Raw genomic sequence first — 14,763 nt, 5'->3', positions numbered from 1 at the left:
TTTTTTTTTGTGGGTTGAACTAGATGGACTTTGGCAACCAGATTAACTATGTAACTATGTATATTTGTGTTTAGGTGCATTTGTCCAAATTAATCTTCTCTGACTCTTGCACTTCAGTTTCTGTCTGTTCCTGCAGTTGGGCTATGCTGTTCTGTTTTTTTTTAATCCTGAGCTGACCTGTATGGGTCTTGACTTTGGGTCTTTATCTGACCTGTGTTGGTTAAGAAGACATCTGTTCCTGTTTGGCTATATTGGGTTTGACATCTGATCCTCTGTGTGTATAAGCACCTTGTTGCTTCTGGTTACAACTGTCTGTTTCTATCTGCTTGCATATACTGGTAATCTGTATTGTAAAGCTAGGCTGCACAAGTCCATCTGTACCATGAAGAGCTCAGGTTGAAGGCCAGGCACTCCAGTTCCCCAAACCCCCTTTGTGTCTTCTCTGTGCTCAGATTTCTCTACTGCTGCCTTAGATTTTCACTATTCGCTATGCTCCTGTCATCAAGTTCCTTCTCTCCTTTAGTTAAAAAAAAAAATAAAAAAAAATAAAAAACTATATATGGGGGTATCAGTCTTCTGCTACCTGTGATATTGGGAAAAGAGCACAGATGGAAAATGTGCACTTAAACACTGCTTCCTAATATCTATAGTTGCAGTAATGGCCCCAAAAGCAGAAGGAAAGGGCTTACTGCTGACTGGTTGGGGGGTGACGGGATGTTGATTCAGGTGGTGCAGAGGAGCAGAACAGTCTTCGGCAGATTTTTGTCTACATTTTGTTGAACTGCTATGGTGCTTGAATGGAATGGGGGAGGGATTATAATGTCCCAGATTTAAACACACATTTTCTATAGCTGGCGTTAAAAAAAAAAAAAAGTATTTCTTCCCTTTTCTCTCACTCTGTTATTAACATATGAATCAATGGTACGTGTGATTTTTATTTTTGGCATCACACTATACATGTAACACAAATAACACTATATACATTTAGATATAAAAATGTGTAATTGTCTTATTAGTCCCTATGGTTCCTCTCATAAAGGGAATGTGAGACATTTATCTTAAGAGCACCCTGTATAGGCAACATTTGGCAGGGTCCTCTCTTTGGCTTTGGGCCCCTAGAATCTGCACCCCTGTATAATGTGAGGGAAGATGTCATTTCTAGTAACCATAGGGACATACAGCTAGTGTTGATTTTGGAATTTTTACCCTGTTACTTCACATTACTTCCATACTGTAAATTAATTTCAGTTACAATAAATAAAGATGTGACAGGCAGTTCCAGTTTTACATTATAAAACATTAGAAAATATAATGTGTGAACATTAAATCATCCTCTTCCCGTACCCCCAAGTCAAAAGCAGTGCGTGCCATAGACTTGTTATTAGAGTTTCGCATCAGGTTTCCTCTGAAGCTTTTTTCTTTTTTCTTCTTTCTAGTTTTCTTACTTGGAGAAACTTCTTTTAGTCCATGGAGCCTGGAGCTACAATCGTGTGACCAAATGCATCCTCTACTGTTTCTACAAGAATGTGGTCCTGTACATCATCGAGGTAAGATTAATGGCAAACCAAACAAGTACATCAGGCCAGCGTGCCATTATTGTCTGCAGGCTTGCTAGGGACATCCGCTGCCTGGCCTTAACTCAAGCCAAGTATAACAGAACGAAATGACACAGACATTTATCAAGCGGCGAGTTCCCTTTCTCAGCTTATGCACAGCGGCCTATAAGAATAGCTCAGCTTACCATATTCACATTGTCTCTTGAATGATGTGCACCAAGCACAAAATCCATTAAGTGCACAGAGACAGCTGCCACAATATTGTGAGGGCACATGTTCCAAGCCTCTAAGTAATCATTCAGGACCTTCCCAGCTCTTTATATTTCAACTTCAAACAGTGGTTTACATAGCCAGATCTTGGATAGGTCTGTGCTGTGCAGTTATGCTTTCAATCCAACACACACGGTAAATCCGCAAATAAATCCTGGGCTATAGCTCCCGCTACTAAATACAGCTTGAAAAAAAATGCTTCTGCTTTGATATCTGTATCACTGAAGATATGATACCATGACCTTCTGGGCTAAGGGGGCAAAAGGATGCCTGTGATCTCCTCTCCACGTTATACATACCATGCTTGGGGATGTCAACAATACTTTTTGAGGAAAACCCCAAATGTAGTTAGGCCTCTTACCCAGAATGCAACGTTGGTTATGGTTTGGGCTGTGTTTAGTTACAAAATAACTGCTGAATCATACTGAAATGTTTCTTGTCTGTCCACTAAAAACCTTTCTACTGAATAAGAAACAAATGGTGTAACGTCACATAGTTCTTCATGTCCGTTGTGTAAACTTGAAAGCTACGGTTACTACTATTGTCTATGGTGGCCAGCTCACTCAGTGAGTCTATATGCTATTTCTAATGCATGCAAACTATATAAACCGGTTAGCCATAACTTTGTTACCACTGGGTTAAGAAAATAACATTGATTATCTTGCTACAGTGGTATCAGAAAGTCAGTGGGATATATTTGGCAGCACGTAAACACGTTGTCTCTGAAATTGATGTATTAAAAGCAGAAAAAATTGGTATTGGGCTGTGTAGCCAAAGACTGGTCAGGGTGCCCATGTTGACCCATGTCAACATCCAAAAGCACCTACAAGGGGCACATGAGCATCAGAACTGGATTACTGAGCAATAGAAGAAGGCAGCTTGGTCTGATGAATCATGTTTTCTTTTACATAATGTGGAATGCTGGGTGTGGGTGCATTGCTTACTTGGGGAAGAGATGGCACCAGGATGCAGTATGGGAGGAAGGCAAGACGGCGGAGGCAATTTTCTGCTGGGAAACCTTGCGTCATGCCATTCAAGCTGAAATTAATTTAACCACTTTCAGACCGGACCATTTTGCTGGTAAATGACCAGAGGTCTTTTTACACTTTGGCACTGCGCTGCTTTAACTGGTAATTGCGCGGTCATGCAATGTTGTACCCAAACAAAATTTGCGTCCTTTTCTTCCCACAAATAGAGCTTTCTTTTGATGGTATTTGATTGCCTCTGCGATTTTTATTTTTTGCGATATAAACGTTAAAAAGACCGCAAATTTTGAAAAAAAATGATATTTTCTACTTTTTGTTATTAGAAAAATCCAATAAACTCAATTTTAGTCATACATTTAGGCCAAAATGTATTCAGCCACATGTCTTTGGTAAAAAAAAAGTCAATAATTGTATATTTATTGGTTTGCGCAAAAGTTGTCACATCTACAAACTAAGGTACGTTTTCTGGAATTTACGCAGCTTTTAGTTTACGACTGCCTATCTCATTTCTTGAGGTGCTAAAATGGCAGGGCAGTACAAAACCCCCCCAAATGACCCCATTTTGGAAAGTAGACCCCCTAAGGAAATTGATAAGAGGCATGTTGAGCCCATTGAATATTTTATTTTTTTGCCTCAAGCGATTGAATAATGACAAAAAAAATATATTTTTTTTTTTTACACAAAGTTGTCACTAAATGATATATTGCTCACACATGCTATGGGCGTATGTGAAATGACACCCCAAAATAAATTCTGCTGCTTCTCCTGAGTACGGGGATACCACATATGTGGGACTTTTTGGGAGCCTAGCCGCGTACGGGGCCCCGAAAACCAAGCACCGCCTTCAGGCTTTCTAAGGGCGTAAATTTTTGAGTTCACTTCTCACTACCTATTACAGTTTTGAAGGCCATAAAATGCCAAGATGGCACAAAACCCCCACAAAAGACCCCATTTTAGAAAGTAGACACCCCAAGCTATTTGCTGAGAGGCATGTTGAGTCCATGGAATATTTTATATTTTGCCACAAGTTGTGGGAAAATTACAAACTTTTTTTTTTTTTTTTTTTTCACAAAGTTGTCACTAAATGATATATTGCTCACGCATGCCATGGGCATATGTGAAATGACACCCCAAAATAAATTCTGCTGCTTCTCCTGAGTACGGGGATACCACATATGTGGGACTTTTTGGGAGCCTAGCCGCGTACGGGGCCCCGAAAACCAAGCACCGCCTTCAGGCTTTCTAAGGGCGTTACAGTTTTGAAGGCCATAAAATGCCAAGATGGCACAAACCCCCCCCCAAATGACCCCATTTTGGAAAGTAGACACCCCTAAATTTAGGGGTACACTAGTGAGACTAGGTAATAAATGGCGGGTGCCCTGAAACTATAAAAAAATAACTAACCAACCAGCGTCACCTGTAACAGTTATATGGTGATCACTGGTGAAAGGGTTAACTAGGGGGCAATCAGGGGGCTTTATGCGGTAGTATATGGGGGTCCCTGGCGCTATAAAAAGCTGCGGCGAACCTAAATACCTACCTGCCTAACTAGCGTCACCTGTGACACTAATACAGCGATCAGAAAAACGATCGCTTATTAGGCTGGGTTCACACTGGAGCGATGCGGGAACGCCACGAATGCGCGGCGGGTTCCCGCATCGCATGCCTCCCGGCGGCAGTTCACACTGCCCTATGCGAACTGCTGGGAGTGTCAGTGAAATGTTACTGACACCCCCAGATCAGTTCGCATATCGCAGTGCGATCTGCAAACTCGGATCGCATGGTGTGAACACCCATGCGATCCGATTCTGCTGCGGGCCAAAAAAAGGGTCCCGTGCGAATTTGCGGCGGGTGCGGCGGGTGTGGCGGGTGCGGCGAATGGCTGAACTCGAATCGCACAGAGATCGGATGTGATTTGCACTGCAGTGCGGTGCGAATCACATCCGTTCTCATAAACCGCTGCAATGTGAACCCAGCCTTAGTGACACTGGCGACGGGGGGTGATCACGGGGTTAAACCTTTATTGGGGGGGTTAGGGGGGTACCTTAGAACTAAAGGGGGCTAACCCTAACTGCCCTAACAGTTATTAGTCACAAATGACACCCGCCGGGTGATCAGGGGGTTAAACCTTTATTAGGTAATAAATGGCGGGTGCCCTGAAACTATAAAAAAATAACTAACCAACCAGCGTCACCTGTAACAGTTATATGGTGATCACAGGTGAAAGGGTTAACTAGGGGGCAATCAGGGGGCTTTATGCGGTAGTATATGGGGGTCCCTGGCGCTATAAAAAGCTGCGGCGAACCTAAATACCTACCTGCCTAACTAGCGTCACCTGTGACACTAATACGGCGATCAGAAAAATGATCGCTTATTAGGCTGGGTTCACACTGGAGCGATGCGGAAACGCCGCGAATCCGCGGCGGGTTCCCGCATCGCATGCCTCCCGGCGGCAGTTCACACTGCCCTATGCGAACTGCTGGGAGTGTCAGTGAAATGTTACTGACACCCCCAGATCAGTTCGCATATCGCAGTGCGATCTGCAAACTCGGATCGCATGGTGTGAACACCCATGCGATCCGATTCTGCTGCGGGCCAAAAAAAGGGTCCCGTGCGAATTTGCGGCGGGTGCGGCGGGTGCGGCGGGTGCGGCGAATGGCTGAACTCGAATCGCACAGAGATCGGATGTGATTTGCACTGCAGTGCGGTGCGAATCACATTCGTTCTCATAAACCGCTGCAATGTGAACCCAGCCTTAGTGACACTGGCGACGGGGGGTGATCACGGGGTTAAACCTTTATTGGGGGGGTTAGGGGGGTACATTAGAACTAAAGGGGGCTAACTCTAACTGCCCTAACAGTTATTACAGTCACAAATGACACCAATGCAAAAAAAAAATAAAAAAAAAATGACATTGGTGTCACTGTGACTGGGGGGCAGGGGTAATTGGGGGGGTGATCGGGGGGTAAAGGGGGGGTGTGAGTGTGCCTGGCATGTTCTACTGTGTGTGTAGAGTGTTGGTGCAACTCACCGATCCGCTCTCCTCCGTGTCGGAACGAAAAATACCGACACGGAGGAGAGAATACATCACTTCCTCTCCTGTGTTTACATTACAGGAGAGGAAGTGATGTCACGGGGGATTTCTATTCGTCGGGAGCGATCGCGAGGGGGTGGCCATGAATGAATGGCCGCCCCCTCATCCCGGATCGCTCTCGAAGGAATGCCGACCGCCGCAGGCACCGGGGGGGGGCCCCGATCGGGCCCCCCACCCGCGGGCAGGCAGGGACTTATATATACGCCCATATGCCTGCCCGTGCCATTCTGCCGACGTATATCGTCGTGCGGCGGTCGGCAAGTGGTTAAAGTGTTGACTTGGCTTTCAAATTCTCCAGATCTCAATCCAGTTAAGCATCAGGGTGATATGTAGGAAAAACAAATTCAATCCATGGAGGCCCCACCTCTTGACTTACAGGACTTAAAGTATCTGCTACTGACAGCTTGGTGCCAGATACCTCTGCATACCTTTAGAGGTCTAGTGGTAACCATACCTCAATGTGTCAGGGCAGTTTTGGGAGCAAATGGGGACATACTCAATATTAGATGAGTGGTCATAAAGTTATAGCTGATCGGTGTATATAACATTCTCTTCAGTAGGTATGTGCATGCTTATGTACACTGCACATTTCTACATTTCTGAATATGCTGTATGATGCAGTTTTATGATTGAAGGATATGGTGTAAGTATGAAAATCTTCTTGGTGTTGTGGACTTGAGCCTGAAGTATTTGTAGGTCCAATAAATAGGCACTGCAGCACATCAAAAGACACATAACAACTCAGGGGATAAAAATCAAACATATTAAGGCCAAAATATGGTGGAATTTGCAAAATGGCTCTCTTTGTTGTAAGTATCAGCTGAGTTTTTTGGAGGCTGATTTTGAAAGTGTACCCTTTTTCTCTGTTGTCCACTATTCCTAGTATAGGTAGTATTGGTTCACCAATAAAATGGATGCCCCTGCTTATTGGTGTAGTACTGGTGTGGTTTACAAGGCAGTTGGCAATAATTATTGATATGGAATGGCTGTTGGTTGCCTATCTAATTTATGGTAAAATGTTATCTATTATAAAGCAACTCCTCAAATCGGCGTGTAAAAAATGTAAATTTCCTGGTTCCCCCTGCTTGTCCACGGGACACAGTAATTGATGGTTACCACTTGCCTCCATTTTCCTGAAACAGTCTCTATTTTTAAGGGGTCTACCCCTGAGAAGCAGGCATCCCCAGTTTTTCCCCTAGCTGTGGGCACACCACTCACTGTTTCCATCCACTCAGACTCACCCCAGACCATTATCAAGAACAGAGGTCTACAAACTTTCTAAACATAGGGCTAGTTTAGTTTTCAGACTTTAGATGGGCCACACTGCGGTGATGCAGAATACAAAATGTCCCAGCATCAGTGGGAGTAAACAATCCCCTATAATTAGTGTCAGTGGGAGAAACTGTGGCCCATCATTGTTGTCATTGGGAGGAACTGTGCCCTTCATTGGTGTCAGTAAATAAAATAGTGCCTAGAGGGTCAGATAAAAGCAAGCAAAGGGCCACAGTTTGGAGACTGCTGATCAAGACGATAGAGGGAAGACTTTGCATCATCCCAACTGTTTCACTTCCTGAATCCCAGACGCTCACCTCCCAACCTCTACATTGTCCTGGTAAAACCTACCTTGCACCCAGTGGTGAATACCTGAAAGAAAGCCAACCAAGAGGAAAGGATTGTACTTGGGGGTTCCGAGTCTCTGCTGGAGAAGAAAGGTCTGTACTTGGGAAGGGGAGTGGCCGTGCTGAGGGGGTCTGTACCGCAGGAGAAAGGTCTGTACTGGTGGGGGGGTGGAGTCTGTACTGGGGGTTATTTGGTCTGTACTGGGAGGAGAGGTCTATCCTGGAGAGGAAAGATGTATATTGGGGGGAATTGTACTGGCAGGAGGGGGAAAATCTTGGTTCTACTATGTACACTGGCCTGTACATTACATATCTGTATCCCTGACCCCTACACACATTACTACACACTTCTGACCCCTGTATTCCATGTATAATGCACTTCTGACCCCTGTACTCTGCACCATGCCCCCTGTATTCTGTGTTACGCTCTCCTGACCCCTGCAGTGTGTGCATTGTCGCACTATTGACCTATAGCAGAGTAGACTCAGGTTTTATTTGATGTCTGCCTCTTGTTCCAAAAGTTTGTAACCAATTGTTTCAGGGCAGGTGAAGAATTGAAGGGGGAGGGAGTCAAGAATGTGGGTGTGTGTGTCTACAAATGAAGGGTGTGGTTCTGTGGGTGTGACTGAAAGTGGGCATAGTCAGTAGGGTATCCCTGAATTTTATCATACAGTAGTAGGGGACCGGCGGTATAAACCACTGAGTGCCTCATGGGACCAGGAAATTGACACTGTTAGAAGGGTTGGATCGAAGTTCATATAGGCCAGTGATGGCGAACCTTGGCACCCCAGATGTTTTAGAACTACATTTCCCATGATGCTCATGCACTCTGCAGTGTAGCTGAGCATCATGGGAAATGTAGTTCCAAAACATCTGGGGTGCCAAGGTTCGCCATCACTGATATAGGCAGAGATTTTTCTTTGAGGGCTCATGCATAAGGGCCTCTGAGACATGACACGGATTGGTCAAACCGCCCGTGTGCATGTAGGCTGATACAGTAGAGATCAACTATGAGTGAAAGGCGAGTATGTAATGTATTTAATGTTTTCTTTGCAAGGTACTGTTATTTTATTTAGAAAAGTACAGATCTGTGTACATATGTGGAGTTGCTAACTATTTCAGAGAAAATGTCACCACTCATTCAGGGGCCTTCTTCAATTCATTTTATGAGAATCTGCAAATCCAGTTATGCTTTATTTGCATTAAATATCAGACATGAAATATCCCCTAGATGACAAGAGATCATCATAGAATTTGGTTAGCTAATTTAGAAAATCATTAGTTGTTTTGATTGTGCATTGTCACAAAACAAAGTATACATTTTGGCTCATTTAGCATAGCAGTTAAAAAAGCAGTGATGATATGCAAAGAGCACTAGCTTATCACAACTAATCTGTTTTCATCCCTTAATTGTTTTTGAGAATTCAACTTGTACAGAAATAAAAACCCAAATGAATGTTTTAACTTTTTCAAAAATGAGAAAAAACATTTTACTTGACGTTTCAATAAGGGAGAATTGTAATTAATTGTCTCTTATATGGACACCCTCACCTTCCCTGTGCAGGGTGAAGTAACAATGTCTCTGCAAAGGGCTCTATCAGACCCCAGAGCCAGCACCATGACACCAATAACTTTCTAGCTGTCTGCATTCTCACCACCACTGAAAGAAGAGCATTGTTTCCACTGGCTACCAATGTAAGAGGCATTTTTCCCACTGATATCCAATTGATTGTATTTTTCAAGAATTCCCTGGCACCTGAAAACTATTTTAAGGATTCCTCTGTATTAAAAAGGTTAAAGAAAGCCTGCTCTTAAATGTTTACTTTTTTTAAGAACCGTGGAGATATCAGCCATGTGTAGAGCGCTTTGTTTGCAATGGGCTGGCTAACTTATTGGGATTGATTTACTAAAGGCAAATATGTTGCCTGCTTTGAAAGGGAAACTTTACTTAAGTTGACTATACACTATTAGATTTTTGAGCAAAAATTTGTACTAGATGTCATTCAAAAGTAGTTCAAAATTTCAAGGAAAAGACAAGAGAGCTGCACAGCTATGATGTATCCAACATCAAGACTTTAATCCAGAAAAGACTATGGCCTTTGTCCCTGGCTAGAGATTACCCACTCCTACTGCGTTTCACCACTCAAGGCTTAGTCGTAGAGATAGTTCAAAATGTAATTTTTTATTTATTTTTTGCATTTGGGCTTTCTTGAACCAAAACCAAAACACTGTTAGAAATGTATTCATTTGAAAAACATTTTCAGTCCTGCTTTTTCAGATTTTCTCATCACTGTGGTTGAAATGAATGTTGATTTGCCCACACAAACAATTAGGAATTTTAATGGACATTCTTAAAATGAAGATGAAGCTTTGCTGACTTCCATTGTTCAATCATATGCAAACAAAAATACTATCTTTTTTTATTATGGTTTGCATGGGTGTTCTTTGCAAAGTGAATTTTCATCACATTCACTGTGCCAAATGCAAAATCCCTTGCAAAGTGAAGAGCATATTTTGCTTTGGTAAACCAACACCATTGACTAGCATTGTGTGGAGCAGTAAAGAACAAAAATTGTTCAGCACTGCAAAGAAAAACAAAGCTCCTGCATATTATAGGTGTAGCACCCACCTGCTAGGTTGCTAGGTTGCTAGGATGCTAGATAACTTTAGCTCTTTTTGGCTGCTCTGTAGTCATTGGAGCAGCTATTGATTTATTTGGGCTGTTCTAAACTTCACAGGCTGCAGATATGAATGCTTCCAGAAAATAGAGGGCCGGGAGAGTCAAAAATGCACCTTAAATATTTATGGTTGGACAGCCAATCCCTGGAGAGGTGTGCCTAGTAGGTGGCTTTGAATAAAGGCTGCGCAAAGATGCAGAGGAGTAACTAGAATCTTCAGGGTCAAAGGGCAAGATATCATTAAGGGCCCCCTGGCCCCTGACTGGGGCCCTTCCTATTGATCCCTGGGCCCTTTAGGCCTATCGTTGGACTCTTTATTACGGTCTCGCAGCAGGCCACTTTCCTGCCGTCTTGGGGTCCCCCCAAGGCGGCAGAACTCCAGAGCCCAGTCGCAAGTACAACCCTGGTAGTTCCGCCACTGGTGTCAGACTTTTTTTGTTTGTTTGTTTTTTAGAACTTTTTACCATTTAATTTTTTTTTTTTTACTATTTTCTTTGCTATTATTTTTTTTTACATATTATTTAGGACCCCCCATTGAGGAGCTTTGGTGAAATACCAGGCATATTAATACTTTTGAGCTAAAGAAATGAACTGAGGTCAGATTCATCAGTCCCTTTCTCTGCAGCCTTAGCTGCACAGAACTAATGAACAGGAATAGCTCTGTACAGAGGCTTCCCGTTCATTCATAAACCAGTTTACTATGCCGCAGATATGAATGATTAAAAAAATAAAAATAAAACAAGGAAGGGGCTGGTAAATTACTAATTAACCGGCTCCTTCCCTGCTCTTCATCCTGACAGATCCCCCACAGCAGCAAGAGGGAGGTGATAGGGGGAAACCCGGAAGTACTGCGGGGGGGGGGTGTGAGGGGGGCAGGAAACCACACAGGAGCCCTTGGGCAGAAGGACAGGCATAGGGAGGTGGCGGGGGTGGCACGTGGAGGAGCCAATGCTCTTTATTTTTCTCCTGCAGCTGCCGAATGTCGGGAGGGAGAGGAGGGTTTAGCGGATGGATGGGTTCTTCTACATGCTGTTGCCCTCCTATCCAGGCATACGGGGTGGGGGGAGTCACAATGGCAACCTGTAAAGAAGTTGCAACTAGTGAAGTGTGTCCTCTGTTACACGTCAGTATTTCTGGAGTATTCCATGCCACCCCAACCTCACTCCTTTTAAAGTCCTGCAAGCAATACACCTAAAAAGACATCCCCTACACTTTTTTAAGCAAGGCCGGAGTGAACGGACTGTTTGTGTGACTGGTAACCTCTGCACTGTTTGGCTCCTTCAGGGGTAGCACCACATAAGCAAATATGACTGTGCCACATACATATATAATTACAACCTATAAACATAAACTCAGCATTTAAAGCACAGAAAAAAATATCATTACAGGTTTATCTAAAAGAAAAAAGAAAAATACTGTACATCTCCCTAGTTATATTTGCAGAGTTTAGAGAGACTTTTTTTTCCAGAGTTGCTATCTCCCTAGTCTTTGATAAACTTGGCTAGCCAAGAGGAATGAAGAACATCTACAGCTTTTAATAAATTGGTATAGTGACAGCATATGTGTGCTGAGCCTGTAGCAGTAAGTGTTCTTAGCTATTCCTATGATTGGAATTATGGTGTTCTATCATGGCTTCTGCAGCTGCTGCTATGGCTCTGCAGTATAATGTGTTTAGTTACAATCCACAGGAGAGTACTTTTACTATGTGTAGTTGTACGCTTCGAGCATCAATTCCTTGTTCTTAGTTTTTAAAGTGTATGTAAACCCCAGCAATGAACTCTTCTTATTTGCTCCCTTTTGGTTAGGTAAATATGTTGAATGTTGAAAACGTTTTGTTATATCTGTTCAATGGGTACACAAAAATACCTGTTGATCCTTCCAGAAATCCAGTGCTGTTTTGTGTTTTTTTTGCACTCTGCAGTTTTATCTCAATCTAAGTTATCAGCCCTGCCCAGTTTTAAATGCCTCTTTTATGTTATGGAGGTGAGGAGGGGGGTGTTCTGTAGCCCTAACACACTTCCTGTTCTAGGATGACAACACTGCTTCTGCTGATCAGCAAGTGAATATAAAAGAAAGCAAGCCCAAAGAGAGAAAACAAATGCAGCCATTACAGCTAAGGACTGGCAAGCTGCACTCTGTTCATGGATTTTGATACACTTTAATCTTTTATTTTGGCATACACAGTGGGGGGATTTACTAAAACTGGTGCACTCAGAATCTGTTAGTAACCAATTTCTTTCTAGGATTTATTGTCAAAGCTTAACCACTTGCTGCAAAATCTCATACCTGTAAGTCATTTTGTTCAAGTGGTTGTACAGGGATGATGCCTGCAGCTTCAGGCATCACCCCGGTACCGTTTTTTAGAGCCAATGGTTGGCTTTCTTGAAATAACAGCTGATACGGCTAAACAGCTGCTCAGCTGTTATCACAAGCAGCAGGAGGGGACGCCCCCCTTCCATGGCTCGCCCGGGCTCTCCGGTCCCACCGGGAGACCCAATCCATCAGCCGCCACGTCCGCTGGCTGGCCAGAGACCTGAAAAAAAAAAGTTGGAATCAGCTTTGATCGAGTCTCTTCGAGGCAGTAACCCAGAAGCAACATCACAACATCACTTCCGGTTTACTCGGCAGTCAACGGTGTTTAAAAACGTAGATCTTGGCATTTTGAATACTTTTAAGTACAGAGGAGGGGTTTGGGGTCTTTTAGAGTACCTCACTGCCTATTACGGTCACAAGGGATGTTTACATCCCTTGTGACAACAATGAAAGTGATCAGAATTCTTTTTTTTTTTTTTAAATCAGAGAAAGTTTATTAAATAACGAAAACATACAACGTACAACTTGTAGCTTACATCTCAAGCATAGATTCTTGTCACAGCACATAAACTTATTCACCTCTACAAAAGGAATATTCAAGCATTTATTTCACAACTTCTCATGCCATATTCCCAACCACATTAGATATTAACACCGTATATCCTGGCTGTGCCTCGATTCACCCATACAAAATTGCCTACAGTAGGTGTCTAACATTTAGTGCCCCCCCCAACTCAAATCTCCCTTCCCCTGCTTTTATCTCAGCAGTCTGTCCATGACCAGATCAACCGGAGAAAGGTTGGGAGTATCCAACCAGAGTGCCCAGAGTTTCTCAAACTTTTCCGGTCGCCCTTTATGTTGAAAGATATACTTTTCCATCCTAATGGTGTCCCCCATTTGGCAATCCACTCCCCCAGTGCCGGAGGCTCAGTCTCTTTCCAATGCCGAAGAATCGTCTTTCGTGCTTGGAACAGGGCCCTGGCCACGGCCTGTCTACTATTGTCCCCTATGGAAACGTCGTCTAGGATCCCGAGTAGACACGGTTTTGGGTCTGTGGGTATGGTAGTCTGAAACACTCTGTTAATAGTGTCCAGAACCCGAATTCTTTTTTTTAAAGGGACAGTGTAAAAAAAAAAAACTTAAAGCGCCCATTCCTCCATGCTTGAGCGCAAAAGGCGAACGCGTACATAAGTCGTGCCCACAAATGTAAACAGTGTTCAAACCACACATTTGAGATATCGCCGGAATTGTTAGAATGAGAACAATAATGCTAACACAAGACCTTCTCTGTAACTCTAAACAGTTAACCATTAAAAATGTTAAAATTGTCGCCTTTGGAGATTTTTAAGTAGTTTGTCGCCATTCCATAAGCGTGCGGAATTTTAAAGTGTGACAAGTTAGATGTCTATTTACACCTAACAACATCTTTCACATTATACAAAACAAAATGGGCTAATTTACTGGTTAGTTTTTTTTTTTTTTATTCATTGAAGTGTATTTTTCCAAACAAATTGCATTTGAAAGCCTGCTGCCCAAATACAGTGTGACTTAAAATTGTACAACGACCGGCATTTTATTCTGTAGGATCTCTGTTAAATGATATATATAATATTCAGGGGTTCTAAGTACTTTTCTAGCAAAAAATACAGATTTTAACTTGTAAGCAACAAATCTCATAAATAGGCCTAGTCTTGAAGTGGTTAATTGAACAATCTGAAGTTATAAGCTGATTGGTTACTATTCAGAGCTGCACCAGATTTTGTGTTCACAAGTTTTAGTAAATATCCCCCAGTGAATCAATGACATTGCTTTTGCTGCAGTGCAATCAGCTCTGAGCACTAGTTGTTCAAATTGGTAATTTCAGTAATCTACTGAGTCCGATTCCCTTTTTTAAAGGGAAATAGCCCTCCAAGGTCTGTTCATCTATGGGTAGCCATATTCTGTGTTGTGTTTGGAAATCTTTTGTTTTATTGGCTGGAAGTTATGTTGTTTTGTGTTTTCTTCAAGTATAGTACATTTTCGTATGTTGAAGCCCTATGTGTTACACAGCCAGTCTGCTGCCTCTGCTGCCAGAAGGAAGTTTAACTTTATTCCGCTTTAGGTGTGGCGATAAAGGGCTTGCAAGACGTTTTGTAAAAAACATAAAAAAAAACTTTAAAGGAAGAGAAGGTGCAGTCAAATTCAGTGCAAAACCCCTGGGATCTAATGCAAGCATATTGCTCGGCGGATGGTCTTCTAACAGGAAGA

General features: G+C 42.8%; 1 protein-coding gene across 1 annotated transcript in view; it reads left to right on the top strand.

Moving 5' to 3' along the window:
• ATP8A2 (ATPase phospholipid transporting 8A2) overlaps positions 1–14,763 on the top strand; it is a 1,022,388-nt gene that overhangs the window by 582,552 nt on the left and 425,073 nt on the right. The window contains exon 27 of the mRNA XM_077484049.1: positions 1,437–1,547. Within this exon, the coding sequence (XP_077340175.1) occupies positions 1,437–1,547 (111 nt within the window). The remainder of the gene's footprint in view (positions 1–1,436; positions 1,548–14,763) is intronic.

This window comes from Lithobates pipiens, unplaced genomic scaffold, assembly GCF_037356315.1.
Source record: "Lithobates pipiens isolate NorthernLeopardFrog02 unplaced genomic scaffold, aLitPip1_a1.2 Scaffold_16, whole genome shotgun sequence".
Classification (NCBI taxonomy): Eukaryota; Metazoa; Chordata; class Amphibia; order Anura; family Ranidae; genus Lithobates; species Lithobates pipiens.
This window is presented reverse-complemented; position numbering and strand designations above follow the sequence as displayed.